Genomic DNA, 15,572 nt, shown 5'->3' on the forward strand with positions numbered 1-15,572 from the left:
ACGTAAAATGTTGTGTACCTGTCCTACTAGAGATTAAATGTAATTTATGGTGGAAAACAGAGATGTCATATGTATATTTACACATTATAATAATTTTATAGATGCAAAAGTCTCTTGAAAAGATATTTAGTTAATATTCACTCACATCCAGCAATGATCATCAAAGATATGGAAAAAAATGGCATTTCAGCAAGAAATGTGGTGGACAAAATTAAACTGTTTTGTTGTCATCAAGGTATTTATAGACTGGGTAACACTCTGCAGTGGGCAGAGTCACATTACTAACAAAATGTGATCAACTTTTCATTTGCACAAAGAGCATCTTCATACAAAATCTCCTCAAAATCCATCCTCAACTTTTTGAGATATTGTGTTTACAGTTAACCACACAAGTTTTCCCATCACCTCTGCCCCATGAAGGAGGAGTGGAGGCAGAGTCTTCTTGATGTCAGATCTTGGTAAATGTTACTGAAAGATCAAGGGTAATGGTCATGGTTAGCACCTGACACTAACCATTAAGGATGTGGTTAGTGTGACTGCACATGCTAATGGGTGACAACTTATACTAATGCTAACTGCACCAACTTTTAATGTCAATATAATGTCCAAAATTAATTGCAGATGAATTCTGATCTTCTGAACAGTTAGGGTTCTGTCATTGTGTGTGATTGAGGGAACTTCTTGCTTGGATTGATGCTATATTGAACAACAATAAATGACTACTCTGTATTTTCCTGCACTCCAGATGTTGACGTTGAAGAACCAGATGAGAAGTCTATTATGACTTATGTGGCCCAGTTTCTGCAGTACGCCAATGATATGGCCTCATCTGATGAGTGTATGCAGGTTCGTAATCCAATGTTCGCACTCCAAGAGCCAATACCTCTCTAAGAAGATCCAACAGCCCTCTGTTTGCATTTCTGTTCACATTTTCCTTTTATTTCTTTTTTCCTACAGTGGCAGTTTTTCCTTTGATCTAACATTCTTAGCTATGATTACTACCCTTTGATTCTTACTCCAACTTTAATTCAGATTTTAAGGTTTTACAATTTTTAATGACTAAAGATACTACTGTTTGAAATTTGATCCTTATCTTTGAGCGTCTTTCATCCTGATTGCTAACCTTTTATGTGAATCCCACATCTTTAATCCCAAATTGTAACATTGTATGACCTGTAAGATTCTGATTGGTGAACTTTGACCCTGATGTTTGACCATGTTCACTCATGTTTGATTGTGATTGATTATGTTTGATCCCACTCCCTTGTCTTTAATCTAATCTTTATATTTAGCCTGATTATTGACCTTAGCTCTGATTGCTAAAGTTTGACCGTGATTGATCATGATTACTGTACTTTAATCCTGATTGATGGACTTTGATCTTGCTGCTTTGTTGTTAATTTGATTTTGATCTTTCATCCCGATTACTAACCTTAGATCTGATTACTACACATTGGCCCTGATCTTTGATCATGATCATTCATCTTTGATTGTGGTTGATGGTCTTTGATTGGTCTCCCTTGTTTTAATCTGATCTTGATCTTTTATCCTGATTACTGAACTTAGATATGATTGCTAAACGTGGACCCTGACCTTTCATCACAGTCATTCTTCTTTAATCCTGAATGATGACCTTTGATGATGGCACTCATCTTTGATTGTGGTTGATGGTCTTTGATCAGACTCCCTTGCTTTTAATCTGATTGTTGATCTTTTATCTTGATTACTGATCTAATATCATAAGAGGCTTTGCTCCTGATGTCTGATTATCTTTGATCCTTAATACTGATCCTCACACAGAGGCCATGTTTTTGTTTCTGCCTGTGGGTCGTAAATCAGGATTGTGGATTAGTTGATATTCATTACAGGATCAAAGTAGTCAATATCTCAGTTAAAAGATCAAAGGGAGAATTAGGCTCAAATGAATGAGGAGTAAAGTTAATGGCAGAATGTACTTTTTGATTCTGATCAAGATCAAAGTCTTTCTGTAGCAACAAATTTCAGTCAAATCCATTTATATTCTTTTGAAACATTGCTGGAGCCTGTTCTTCATATGTGGACTTACTGTCGCAGCTGTTCTTGTTGATATGAGCACTTGCAGATGCCGAGGGTTACTGAATTACATGTTGTTTTGCCTTTGCAGCTTTGAATTTGACATCTGCGAAAAGTAATATTTTGTATAATTTGTGTATTTTGTCCAGTTGAATGTAAATATCATGACATGAGTACATCCATATAGTCTTCCCCTAATCCTCTGTTGCCAGAAACGAATGCAGCACTGTGATTGGCTGTGAGTGGCGACGCCAGCTGTAGGGCTCTAATCCTCAGTAATTGGATAGGTTCAATGCGCCATCATCTCTCATGTGCTGTGCCACACTGTTACCACATGGTTCTCTCATCACCCAGGTGACTGTCGCGGGTGACAACGCACAGACCGAGCAACAGGCAGAGTGCAGCGTCATCAGCCAGTCAGGGGGCCGACCGCGGGAAGAGCACTGCTCAGAACCGAAAGGACCGGAAAGGTATGGGTTCGTGTCCCAGGAGCCACTTTAGATTCTGCTTAATTCAAAAACTGATCATCATCAAAGAATGAAATGGATTTAAACATTTCTTTAGAAAGATTCTTGGAACAGCAACATTTAAAATATTGTTTATGGACGTACATTTATCTGCTTTTGCTCAAACCATGTTCACTTATTCTTTATTCTGAATATTGTTGTGTTGGTGACAGGTTTGGTGTCGTTTCAGAATCTTATACAAGTGTAACCTTTATATATAAAGTAACCTTCCCAACACTGTATCACTGTGTGTGTGTGTGTGTGTGTGTGTGTGTATATATACATATATATAAACCCCAACTGTCAAAACGACCCCCTGTGAGCAAGCACTTGGCGACAGTGGGAAGGAAAAACTCCCTTTTAACAGGAAGAAACCTCCAGCAGAACCAGGCTCAGGGAGGGGCAGTCTTCTGCTGGGACTAGTGGGGCTGAGGGAGAGAACCAGGAAAAAGACATGCTGTGGAGGGGAGCAGAGATCGATCACTAATGATTAAATGCAGAGTGGTGCATACAGAGCAAAAAGAGAAAGAAACACTCAGTGTATCATGGGAACCCCCCAGCAGTCTAAGTCTATAGCAGCATAACTAAGGGATGGTTCAGGGTCACCTGATCCAGCCCTAACTATAAGCTTTAGCAAAAAGGAAAGTTTTAAGCCTAATCTTATTTTTAAAATATTAAAAATAAAAATAAAATTCATCTGTCTTATGTAGCCATATCAGGAACATTTTATTTCTTTTTTTTTTTTTTTGTATTTTCATGTGGCGTCTCTGATTTCTTCAGTCATTTTCTGGTTTTGATACCATTTCATTATTGAATCTGTCAAAGATTGTGATTGGTGCTAAATGTCCCACTTGTTTTTTGTGAAGAATTTCTTTATTTGTTGAATATTGTCAATCTGTTGCTTACCACTGGAAGTGTTCCTGTTAGCTTCAAGGGTGCTGTGATAAAGCCTCTTCTCAAGAAACCCACTTTGGACCTGGGATAGTTGGTAAATTGTAGACCTATTTCCAGTTCATCTGATTTTTTTTTTTCCCCAAACATTTTGGGGGGGGGGAAAGTGATTGTTAAGCACCTCCTTGCGTATTTGTCCAAAAATGCACTTCATAGTCTATACAGTAAGTGTTCTGTGCATACCAATCCACTGAGGCAGATGTTGCTAGTGTGGTAAAAAATTTGTTGCTGTAATTAGAAGAGCTATTTTAGTATTTCTGGTCAGGTACTTGCATGATATCCTATGTATTTGGTTGATCACAACATATTTTTCTATAACACTACACCTGAATTTCTCAGTGTGGTATGGTGTACCTCATGGTTATGTTCTGGGTTCATTATTGTTTTCTCTTTATGTTAAACATGTTGTGAGTTTCACTGCGATGGTGATGACCTGCAGTTGTATGTGTCTGTTTGTGTCAGTAATGGGGCTCAGATTGCACATATTTTGGCTTGTGTGACTGCAGTGAAAAGCTGGATGTCTTTATATTTGTCACCTTTGAACTCATAAGACTGAGGTGATTATTATTGCTCCCTCTAAAGAGAGACTTTTTTATGGTTAATTTTTGTTGTTTTTGGGTGACTGTTATTTATGACTGTGGAAGAGTTAAGAATCTTGGCGTGATCTTGGATCCATCACTGTCTTGTGATCTGAATATTTGAGAGGCGGCTAAGACTGCTCGTTTTCATTTACATAATACTGCGAGGATTTGACCAGTCCTGTCTATGGTGGATGCTGACAGATTCATTTTTACTTTTATGTCCTCCAGAACTGATTGTCATGTATTGTCTTCTGTTTTATATGTTTCCTACTTTTAAAAAAATGAATCACATGCGGCAAAAGCAGGGTGCCTAAAACTTTTGCACAGCAGTGTACTGGACTCATGTTTTTTGTGTTGGTGCCAGTGTGGCCTTTGTTGAGAACACTGCAGACCTGATGGATTCTGCTGAAGATCGGGTGGCGTTGATTACAGAGAAGCTGAACCTGATCACCAGCGAGCCCCTGGACATCTCCTCCCTGATGGTCGCGGATCCTAAAGTGTTACCTGATTTAATGGTATCACTTTTCTTTCTTTCTTTTATAAACTGCTAATAGATTTGTTCCAAAGAGTAAAAAAAATCCAGATAGTAACTAAATCATGTTTTTCAGGAGATGGGTGTCACACTGCATGAAATGAGAGAAGCATCAGAACCCGGAACCACAACAGATAGAGAACCAGAATCTGCATCCAATGCATCCTTCTACCAGGTCGTCGGCTACAACACGGCTCATGTGGAGCAGCTCAGACGCCGGCTGGACCAGGTTCAGTCAGCTGTTTTGGCTCTGGACCTCTTTCTGTCCACAGTCGGAGAAATCAAGATCCTGGTCCTGCTGGCAAACCAGGATCCCTGCAGGCAGCAAAAGGAGGAGGTCTGGGAACAGCAGAGACATTCTTGGCAGGCAGCGGTGCAGCAGAGTTTGCAGACTGCTGGAGAGCAATCTGACCGTGCTGACCGCCTCATAAAGGCAGCAGGTATGGCTCTGTGCAGAGACAGGGCCCCAGTCACATGCCAGGATTTGGTGATGTCACTATCCCGAAAGTTTGGAACCGTGGAGAAAGAACTGACAGAAGCCAAGAAGAGTGAGCGCAAAGATGATGTCCAGCTTGATGATGTTTCACCCGCTGTGGATGCAAAACAGAAAGAGGATTTCCAGGAACATGCAGGTGGAACGCAGAAGAAATCAGGGAGTCGATGGCATCGAGAGAGTGACAAGACCCAGACGCACGCGCCTCAGAGACAAACCGCTAAAGGACGCTTGCGGGTTGAGGCATGGAAGAGAAGAAGTTTAGATGGAGAGAAGGAGAGTTGGACTGAAAGGAAAGCTGCCTTGTTGGGAGCTCTGAGGGAGATAGGAGGTGCAGCGGAGCAGCTGGAACTCCAGGAGCCCACACTACCAGCTGTCCAGCAGAGGTATCACACTGATCGGTTGATCCCAAAATATAGAAATAACGTTTGAGAGTTTTGTGCCGAACACACGGTTTTCTGCTGTTCTTGGGTTTTGCTCAGTGCCTTGGAACTGGGCAACCTGGGTCACGCTACGGTATCCGGGGTGTCACAAACCAGACTGTGTACCCCCTTACAGCGACAATGATGAATGGATTCATCAGCATTTATTTCCTAGACAGAGAACAGTAACTTTGTTCTTGAGGACTCCAGATGGAGTCCAGGCAATGTTTGTTACACAGTAAAGCAGGTTATTGGATAGCCGTCTTTGACGGTAAAGCAAGAGAGCAGGTGGTGGGTCAGTTTCACAGATGCAGTCCAACAGTGCTTACAGTATCCATTAGGCAAGCTCAGAGGTTAAAGTATGTAAGATAGGTCAAATAATGATAATACTAGAACACTAGGATTGCTCACTAAGAACACTAGAAACTTGAGAGGGATGTGAGAAAGTGGAATGTACCACGATGATCTGGCAGAGGACATGTAACATTAAAGGCTGCATATCCTTTAACTGTGAAAGCACAAGAACACAAGGGCTCTGAGATTTAAATTCAGAAGCACCAGTACATGAGGGAACAATGAAAAGACGGAATAACAATAAAAAACAGAATTGCGTAGGAATAAAAAATAAACAGTGATCATGGTGAGGATGAGAGAGAAAACAAAACAAAAAGGAAACTGAAAGTAAATCTAAAGAGAAACAACACAGAGAAACCAATAGAATGTTCTGTGGGGAAACCAGTTCACTGGAAGTGGATTATAACATAACATGGAAGGAGAGCAAAATGGACATTTTTTTTAATCCAAATCCTTTAAACTTGATGCCAGTCAAGGACAAAGTAATTTTACTTTGAGGAAAAACTGGTTGAAATTCAAGGTCACTGGCAAAGGTCAGAATTTGGGCTTGATACTTATATATAGTAGGGTATATTGCAAATGGCTATTTTGAGGAAGGGTGTGTCCCGCCTCTTGTCTATTGACTGCTGTGATAGGCTCCGGAAAGGCTTAACTGGAATAAGCGGGTTTAGAAAATAGATGGATAGATGGATGGTTAAAGATAGGCCTATGCTGATTACTATTATATACTAATATGAAATCCTATACTGCCTTTCTTTTGTTGTCATGATCATTGACCTGGAGTGACCTTGGAAAGTCATCTACACATTTTTATTCAGTACAAGACCTTGAAACGCGTATCATGTGCTTGTATGAATACATCACATATGGTCTTGCATAAATTTGTCAGGTGTTGCAAGCTCAGTGTTTTTATGTGACAAACATCTAACATTCAATATCAAAGCAACTTCACTGCAGTACAAAATGACTGAGGATTTCTGGCACTAAATACTTCACCCTATCTCAACATATGAAGCCTTTCCCGCCTACATAACTCTACTAACTACTAATTTGGTCAGAGCTCCTGCGTTCTTTGTGGTACACTATATGGGAGTGTGCAGAGTCAACTCTGGACCACTGAAACAACAGACAGCAACAGAATTGTGCTGTTCCCCTATTTGTTACAGTAATTTTCTGTATTCTGTCATAGAGATTGCATGTAACTTGGCAACGTTCAGTCACACAGTTGTAGCACGCAACTCTCTGTCAGACTCTGGTTTATGGTTGTTTTATCGTTGTGTGACTGTGCAACTGACTGCAGGTGGTGCAGACCAGCCTACCACATGCCTATTTCAGGGATGGGCACCTCCCTGAAGGTGACTTGACCATGGTTGTGCTAATTTGGGTCACACCATGGTCTCCATCTCCTATATATCAATCATAGTAAACCTGAAAATGAAAAACCTTTGGATCTGCCACTGCTTTCAAGCACACATGCCTCCTTAATTTTTCCTTGTCTACTGATCTCAGAGAGCTCTGATCATTTCTCTGCAGGATGCGTACTTTGACACGGCTGCAGAACCGCGTCACCGGCCTCTTCTCTCACCACTTACAAGTTACATCATTCCAGTCGGACCTTTCCGGCGAGAGTCCAGACCGAGCGGTGGATGAGCTCTGTGATGAGGTGACAAAAGCCCTGACTGATCGGTAAAGAGAGACCTTTTCATGGGACCTTTTCCGAGCCTTTTCATGGTGATCATCGGTGTGTGGGCGTGCACGGCAGAGTGTGATGCGTTTGTGTGTTATGGACACCACGCAGGCTGGACCAGTGTTGCGTCCTCACCGAACTGCTGAAGAGGTTTCAGTGCATGCGAGGTGAGATCGGTGCTACAGTGCAGAGGGCCGAAAGCGCAATCAGTGAGCAGTCATCCTACGTGGGGAAAGAAAACCTGCAGAGGCTGCACTCCAAGGTACACTGCACCTTTTAATCACCAGCCTATAATATTAGAAACGTTTGATTGTTTGTTCCTATGACCAATTTTTGCCAAACTTGGCAGGTGGATGAAGGTGTTTTTGACATAAATCATGGCCATTGGAGGCAAAGGTCTTTTTTTTTTTTTTTTTTTTTTTTTTTTTTATAATTGTGACTTGTAACAAACTCGGCACACATTTGAAGATTCACGACTTCTTCAGGTGAGGTCAAATTTGCCAAATGTCAATCATTAGGGTCAAAGACATACTGTATCTGTCTGCCTGGTGTTTTGGCCAGTTCCTCACATGTTCTTTGGCTGTTTTCTAACAAACTTGGCATGTGGATGAATGTTAACCCCAGAATTGCTCTTCATGGGTTCATTTTAAAAAGGTCACTGGGGTCAAGAAATTTGATTTTCATGCCTATTTGGATCACACTTTCCTCACATATGTAGGTGTATTCTGAAATTGCCCTGGCAAAGTCAGCCAACAGTCAAACCTTTGGTCAGTCAGTCAGTTGCATTAAGACCAGGGTAATTGGGGTCAGAGGTCAGCTTTCCACCAGTTAATGAATTGTATTGTTTCCAGCATATTCTATCCTAAACAAGATGCACTCATTCTTATTGAAGCTCCTCAGCATCACTAATGATAGTCTACCTATCAGCCCTTAACATTTTCATGACCACGGGTACAATTGTCTAGTTTTATTAAAAATGGTGAAAATGAAAATAATGTCAACTTGAAGCTCAGCTTAGTGGTCCAATGTCCATGATTTACTTACTCCTTACTAACATGTTGATGAAGTGAGTATTTAATGTCTTTTTTTTTAGCTCCAGGAAACAAAGGCGGAGCTCAAAGCTCTTGCAGACAACATAGAGGAAGTTCGCAACATCTGCAGGCAGCTTCAAACCCATTTACAGAAGATACCAGGATGTGCTCTCATCCCATTTGAGGAGGAAGCAGATTCCCTCATGGACCACTGGCTAGATGTGAGTTTAACACGTCAGCACCTTTATCAGCTAGAGTGCCATTCCATGGTGTGTGCTGCGCCACTAAAGCAGCAGGCCCTCTAATCCTGTTATACCCAGACACCCACACGTTTATCTGTTTGTCTTTGAGATTCTCTTTTTTTATTTCCTTTGATCTGATGCAGTGATATGACTTTGATCCTAATATTCTCCATCCTGATTCCAAACATTATTCCTAATTACTCATCATTAATCACTGATCTTTCATCCTAATTGTTCACATTTGATGCTGATTTTGGATCCTGGGCTTTGACCCTGATAGTTGATCTTTAATTCAGATCCTTAACCACAGTATCTTAGATTTGATTCCAATCTTTGATCTAGACTTGACATCCTAATTGCTGAATGTTGATCCTGATGTCTAACCTTGGATCAGGACCTTACATTATGAGAGCTGAACTTTGATCCTGATCTTGATCAGGACCTACATTCTGAGAGCTGAACTTCCATGATCGTTGATGCTGATGACTCATTTTATTCTTTGAATGTCAGCAAGGAGGCTATGTTTTCATTGCCTTTTGTTGACCTGCCTTACTTTGATCTTGTAATCAGGATCGAGGGCAACACTCTGACCTTTGATCCTGATTCCTCAGTTAATCAATCAGTAATCTGGATAGTAGCATCAAAGGAATCAGGATCAGAGATCAAAGATATCCATCAATTTTCCAAATCCACTTATTCGAGTTAAAGATTTACGGGGGGGGGGGGGGCTGTACCCTATCTCAGCAAGAGATCAAGGCTTTATCCCACTCTTGATCTGGATCTTAATCAAAATTTAACAACTGTTCCTTGGACCCAAGATCAACCTCTCCATAAAATTTCATTGAAATGCGTTCACGCCCACTTTGAAATATCTAATTGTCAAAGAAATCCACGGATTTCTTGGCTGAGGTAATTTCATGACTCTGATTGCTTTGCTGATCCCATACAAACATATTTAAGAAGCGAGCAATCATAATTACTTTGAACTGAATTTCTTCCAGGTATCGGAAAGAACAGACTGTCATCTGGACAGCCTTGGCCTCAGCCTGACTCTGTGGGATGGCGTTCTCCAGCTGGGAGCGGAGGTGGAAAGCTGGACTATCCATAAACTTGCAGGATTTTCTCAGACTCCGTCATTTCAGACTGAGGATGAAATCAGGGACCTGCAGGTAAACAAGTCTGTGTTTACTGTTCTATTAAGTTCGTACTCGCTCAAAGCTTCTTATGAAAACTGAACTATCGCTAAAGTTTTTTTTTTTATCATTTCTTGAAGTAACGATCACTTGATACCATTTCCAGAAATGAGATCCTTCAGCAAGAAGAGAGTTTGGATCGTTTCTGCTGTAGAACCACTGCGATTCAATCACTGCTACAAAGTACAGAGCGCCCCCTGGAGCTGCAGGTATAAAAGCATGTCACTGTGGTTTGCACTGCATCCAATGCAACACAATGTATTTACAGTCCTACTATAACATGGTGCCATTCATTAAAACATCTGTATCTTAAGAAGATTAGATTAGATAGAAGTTTATTGATCCCTTGGGAAGACTCCCTCTGCGAAATTGAGGTTCCAGCAGCATTGTATAGCAGCACACAGGGTAAGAAGCACACAGCGTAGCTTTGTGAAAGTAAAAACAACAAAAGTGAAAGTAAAAACAATTTGCAGTAATAAATATAAATACACAAATATAAATACCAGAAATACTGCTTGCTACTCGGTTACTGGCTACTACACTTCCTCTCCTTCCTGTCCTTTGTCTTCCTGTTAAATCCTGAAAAATGCCGGCTTGTTCTCTTATCATCATGTCAGTCAGTCAATCAATCAATTTCCGCACAAATGGAGCTTTTCTGTGCATGCTTTTGCCAAATGTAGACCTTTGAAAATGGGTAAAAACCATCTGTTAAATTCAATTAATTTTATTCATATAGTGCCAAACCAATCGAGAAGAAACAAAGGCACGAATGAACGTGCAGGGACGAGGACAGCAATTATTCGGATTTTAGAAGAGTTTTGATGGCAAAAATCAATGAAATACATCTTGACAAATACAATAAGGTAATTTCTCGTCCACGCGGATGGGAATCGTTGGACAATAAACCAATACAAGGTCTTGTAGACATGGAGGATTCTGAAGATCAGTAAGATCAACCTCTAAACACTGACTGAAGGATCACCTGTTCTACCCATTGAACTGTGGTTGCACAACTAATCACAATATAATTTTAATGTCAATAGATTCCTTTAGACCTCAGTGTTCTGTAAGTTGGTGATCAGGTGTCGTGAGTGCTTTTTCTTTCTGTCTAGGTGGTGGAGGCTCAAACGAGGAAGAAACTGGAGCAGGTAAAGGAGGTCTTTAGTGAAGCAGAGGATGTTTACAGACAGATGGTGGCTGTGAAGGGACAAATCACTAAAAAGATGGCTGAGTGCTCCAGTTCCCTCCAGATGATTCAGGACGTCCTCCTCGGAGTCAGGGGCTCAGATGCTGCAGACGTTCTCACCAAATTAAAAGTAAGTGTGTCTTATACAGTCTGATACAGGCTCTGCAGTGCAGTGGTCATTAACACCCATTATATTTAGAATATTTTTTAAGCTCTCACAGCACTTGCCCTGTGCACTCACATGCACCCCTCATGCACATTGCATTCTTCAGAAATGATGATCCACATCTCGTAGCATCGCTCATTGATGGTAGGGTCTCTACCGATGACACCAGATCAAATTCCTTGTATGTGAGAACTTGGCAATAAATTTGATTCTGGATCAAAACTGAAATTTCCTGTAAAAACATGGATTACACGACAGATTGTGGTAGCTTAGTATATCAAAATGGTATCCCTTCTACAGGATGACCCAAAAAACACAGAACTCAGAAAATGTTTAATAAATCCTACAAAGGTCGCTTGGTTGCTTTGCACAAAAGTCATGTTTTTCCAAAATACGCTCTAAATGGTATGATTTGTTGGCAAAATAGGCCTCCAAGCAAGAACATGTCTTGGTCTTGGTTGACCAAGACATGTAGGTGAATACAGTTGTTCCAATCGTCTTGGTTGACATGACGTCGGGGTCATATTTTTGAAAAAACATGACTTTTATGCAAAGCAACCAAGATGACTGAAAGTTTGGGGGATGATTGTACACAGACTGAAGTGTAAAGTCCTTTTTAATTGTTCTCTGCCCTGTGAAGCAATAATGTAGTGCAATGCCCAAGACAAATTTCCCTAATGGGACAATAAAGTTGACCTTGACCTTGAAAGTCCTTTATAGGGTTTATTAAAACTTTTATGGGTTCTGTTTTTTTGGGTCACCCTGTACTTGTTCGTTTTCTTCTAATATGTTCTCCAGTAATGGTTGGGTAGTAGGTTCCTATCCGACTTTGGTATATAGTGAGTGTTCTGATGTAGGCTGGTTTCTCCAACTACATCTAATCAAGTAGAGACAGCAATGTATGATGGGCCTCCTAGTAATGTGAGGCAACATTAGAACATTCAGACTGAATGGTGCCCAATGAATCCTTAACGTTTTAGAAATGTTAATAAGCACCGCCTTCGTATGAAGAGACATTTTTTTTTCTGTCCATCTGTCTGTATGTAGGAAGTATCCTATCAGCTCCAAATGCAGGATGAGCAGGCAAAGAGCCTTCTGGATGATCTGCATGTGATGTCCTCTATAGCTAGTCCAGAGAACCTGCAGACCCTGACCGCTGACGGAATCCGGCTGCAGGAGGACGTTGGAGCCGCGTGGCAGCTCCTGTCACAGGTGGAAGAACAGACTCGGAGAGACATCGAGGCTGTCAGCAGGTGATGGAGAACTCTTTCATTCAGCTGTTGTCATGCAAACGGTGTGATAATATGAGTAAAACATGGCTACAGTGTTGGGATGTTTGGAATCCGGTGGTCCTTAGTTAGAAAACAGTCATTCTTATTAAAAGGTTCTGTACGAACAAAAGCCAGAAATGGCGTACAAGAAAAAAGCATCTCCCACCATGTGCCTATTAGTTATTCTGTAGGATATTTCAAAAGAAATGAGTGATTTCAATAGAATTGTGTGTAAAGGTAGACCTGGACTCTATAAATACATCAGAAAAGTGTAGTACAGACTTGGATCAAGTGCTGTTTCCTGTCATTGATTATTGACCTTTGATCCTGATCCTGCCTCATATTTGAACTTCAAAATTAGATCCTGATCCTCATCATACTTTTGATCTTTGTTGTCTAATGTGATTTCTTTGAGCCTGTAATGACGATCTGAGTTCATCTAAAAGGATCAAAGACCCAAAGTCAGGGTCAAACCTAAGTGATCATGATCAGTTTTTTTGTTGTTGTTTGTGTTTATTTACAATTTTTATTTATTTATTTATTTATTTTTTACAAAACCTTCTGATAAACACAACAGGCAAATGGAAACAAAAACCTAATCTCCTTGATGGTACCATGGATCTATGTTCAGCAAGATCAAAGGACACTGTCAAAAGTTCATAATAAGGATCAAAGATCAGGGATTGGGATCAAAGTTAAGGAACATTGTCAAAAGTCAGCAATAAGGATCAAGGATCGAAACTGATCATAGATGAGTTATCAGGATTAAAGCTTTGCTCACAGTATTGTTGGACCTGGGTGGAGGTGTCTGTTCCAAGGGTCCTTCTAGGTGCGCTTGTATTTTATTATATTTGTTGGCATTTTATTTTTTATGCACAAGCTCCTTGTTGTACCACGTCTCTTCAGTATAAGGATTAGTTGAATAAACGTTGGCATGTGAATTTTCCAATTTATTTTTGGAAAAGTAAATGAATAGAAAAATCATCAGCAGGTCAACGGTTTATTTAGTCAAACAGACAAAGTTCAACGTTATTAATAACAGACAATGACATGAGTCACAAATTACAAATGTTGTAAAACCTGCTCTTCCCAATGACTGTAATTACACCTTTTGTCCTATAAACTGCTGAATAATTAACTGACAATGACACACAGAAGCTTTTTCGTTTGAGGCTCGCACCTCAAATGACCTGTGAGGATGTCCCTTTATTTATTTATTTATATATATATATATATATATATATATATATATATAATACAACCCCTGGCAATAATTATGGAATCACCGGCCTCGTAGGATGTTCATTCAGTTGTTTAATTTTGTAGAAAAAAAGCAGATCACAGACATGACACAAAACTAAAGTCATTTCAAATGGCAACTTTCTGGATTTAAGAAACACTATAAGAAATCAAGAAAAAAAGATTGTGGCAGTCAGTAATGGTTACTTTTTTAGACCAAGCAGAGGAAAAAAATATGGAATCACTCAATTCTGAGGAAAAAATTATGGAATCACCCTGTAAATTTTCATCCCCAAAACTAACACCTGCATCAAATCAGATCTGCTCGTTAGTCTGCATCTAAAAAGGAGTGAACACACCTTGGAGAGCTGCTGCACCAAGTGGACTGACATGAATCATGGCTTCAACACGAGACATGTCAAGTGAAACAAAGGATTATCAAACTCTTAAGAGGGTAAATCAAACTCTTAAGAGGGTAAATCATCATGCAATGTTGCAAAAGATGTTGGTTGTTCACAGTCAGCTGTGTCTAAACTCTGGACCAAATACAAACAACATGGGAAGGTTGTTAAAGGCAAACATACTGGTAGACCAAGGAAGACATCAAAGCGTCAAGACAGAAAACTTAAAGCAATATGTCTCAAAAATCGAAAAATGTACAACAAAACAAATGAGGAACGAATGGGAGGAAACTGGAGTCAACGTCTGTGACCGAACTGTAAGAAACCGCCTAAAGGAAATGGGATTTACATACAGAAAAGCTAAACGAAAGGCATCATTAACACCTAAACAGAAAAAAACAAGGTTACAATGGGCTAAGGAAAAGCAATCGTGGACTGTGGATGACTGGATGAAAGTCATATTCAGTGATGAATCTCGAATCTGCATTGGGCAAGGTGATGATGCTGGAACTTTTGTTTGGTGCCTTTCCAATGAGATTTATAAAGATGACTGCCTGAAGAGAACATGTAAATTTCCACAGTCATTGATGATATGGGGCTGCATGTCAGGTAAAGGCACTGGGGAGATGGCTGTCATTACATCATCTTAAAGCCAGAAAGTTGCCATTTGAAATGACTTTAGTTTTGTGTCATGTCTGTGATCTGCTTTTTTTCTACAAAATTAAACAACTGAATGAACATCCTCTGAGGCCGGTGATTCCATAATTTTTGCCAGGGGTTGTATATATATATATATATCTCAGCATCTATACACTAAGAGACGTGTGTGTGTGTGTGTGTGTGTGTGTTTGGACATGTCCGCCTCTCTCCTGTCCAAGCAGCACCTTCGAATTGAACCAAACTTGTCTCACACATACTTTGACATACAAGGAGTGGCATAGGCTCTTGAGCACTTTAGTAGTAGTAGCAGCAGCTGGCTGTTGTTGAGGCAGCTTTAGTCTCATGCCAACAGTTCTCTGGAATCCGGGATAAGTGGGAGGTGATTTGCTGCTGGTGAAAATGAGGTTTTCCTTTCAGTCCCTGGATCAAACCTGCCCTAAGGTATCTGCTAGTTTTAAAAATAAAATACTACTTCCTACACTATTTTCATGCTGAAATAAAGTGAGCAAAATAAAGAAACAGGTTTCCGAGACATAACGTCAAATCTTACTGATCCAGCTGGACAGGATGGTCTTTATATCAGGTCTCAGCCTCTATACACAGTC

General features: G+C 40.3%; 1 protein-coding gene across 6 annotated transcripts in view; it reads left to right on the forward strand.

Moving 5' to 3' along the window:
• The window catches only part of LOC117503180 (nesprin-2), a 189,943-nt gene that overhangs the window by 34,473 nt on the left and 139,898 nt on the right, over window positions 1–15,572 (forward strand). For 5 of the 6 annotated variants that reach the window (XM_034162376.1, XM_034162377.1, XM_034162378.1 and 2 more), the window contains exons 1-3: window positions 10,158–10,253; window positions 11,157–11,360; window positions 12,444–12,649. In XM_034162376.1, the coding sequence (XP_034018267.1) occupies window positions 11,235–11,360; window positions 12,444–12,649 (332 nt within the window). In that variant the 5' untranslated portion in view covers window positions 10,158–10,253; window positions 11,157–11,234. Of the gene's footprint in view, window positions 1–745; window positions 847–2,406; window positions 2,523–4,454; window positions 4,606–4,698; window positions 5,502–7,424; window positions 7,578–7,689; window positions 7,841–8,671; window positions 8,831–9,852; window positions 10,029–10,150; window positions 10,254–11,156; window positions 11,361–12,443; window positions 12,650–15,572 lie in introns of those variants that run through there. The other variant, XM_034162379.1, reaches the window with a different exon arrangement.

Source organism: Thalassophryne amazonica, chromosome 21 (assembly GCF_902500255.1).
Source record: "Thalassophryne amazonica chromosome 21, fThaAma1.1, whole genome shotgun sequence".
NCBI lineage: Eukaryota > Metazoa > Chordata > Actinopteri > Batrachoidiformes > Batrachoididae > Thalassophryne > Thalassophryne amazonica.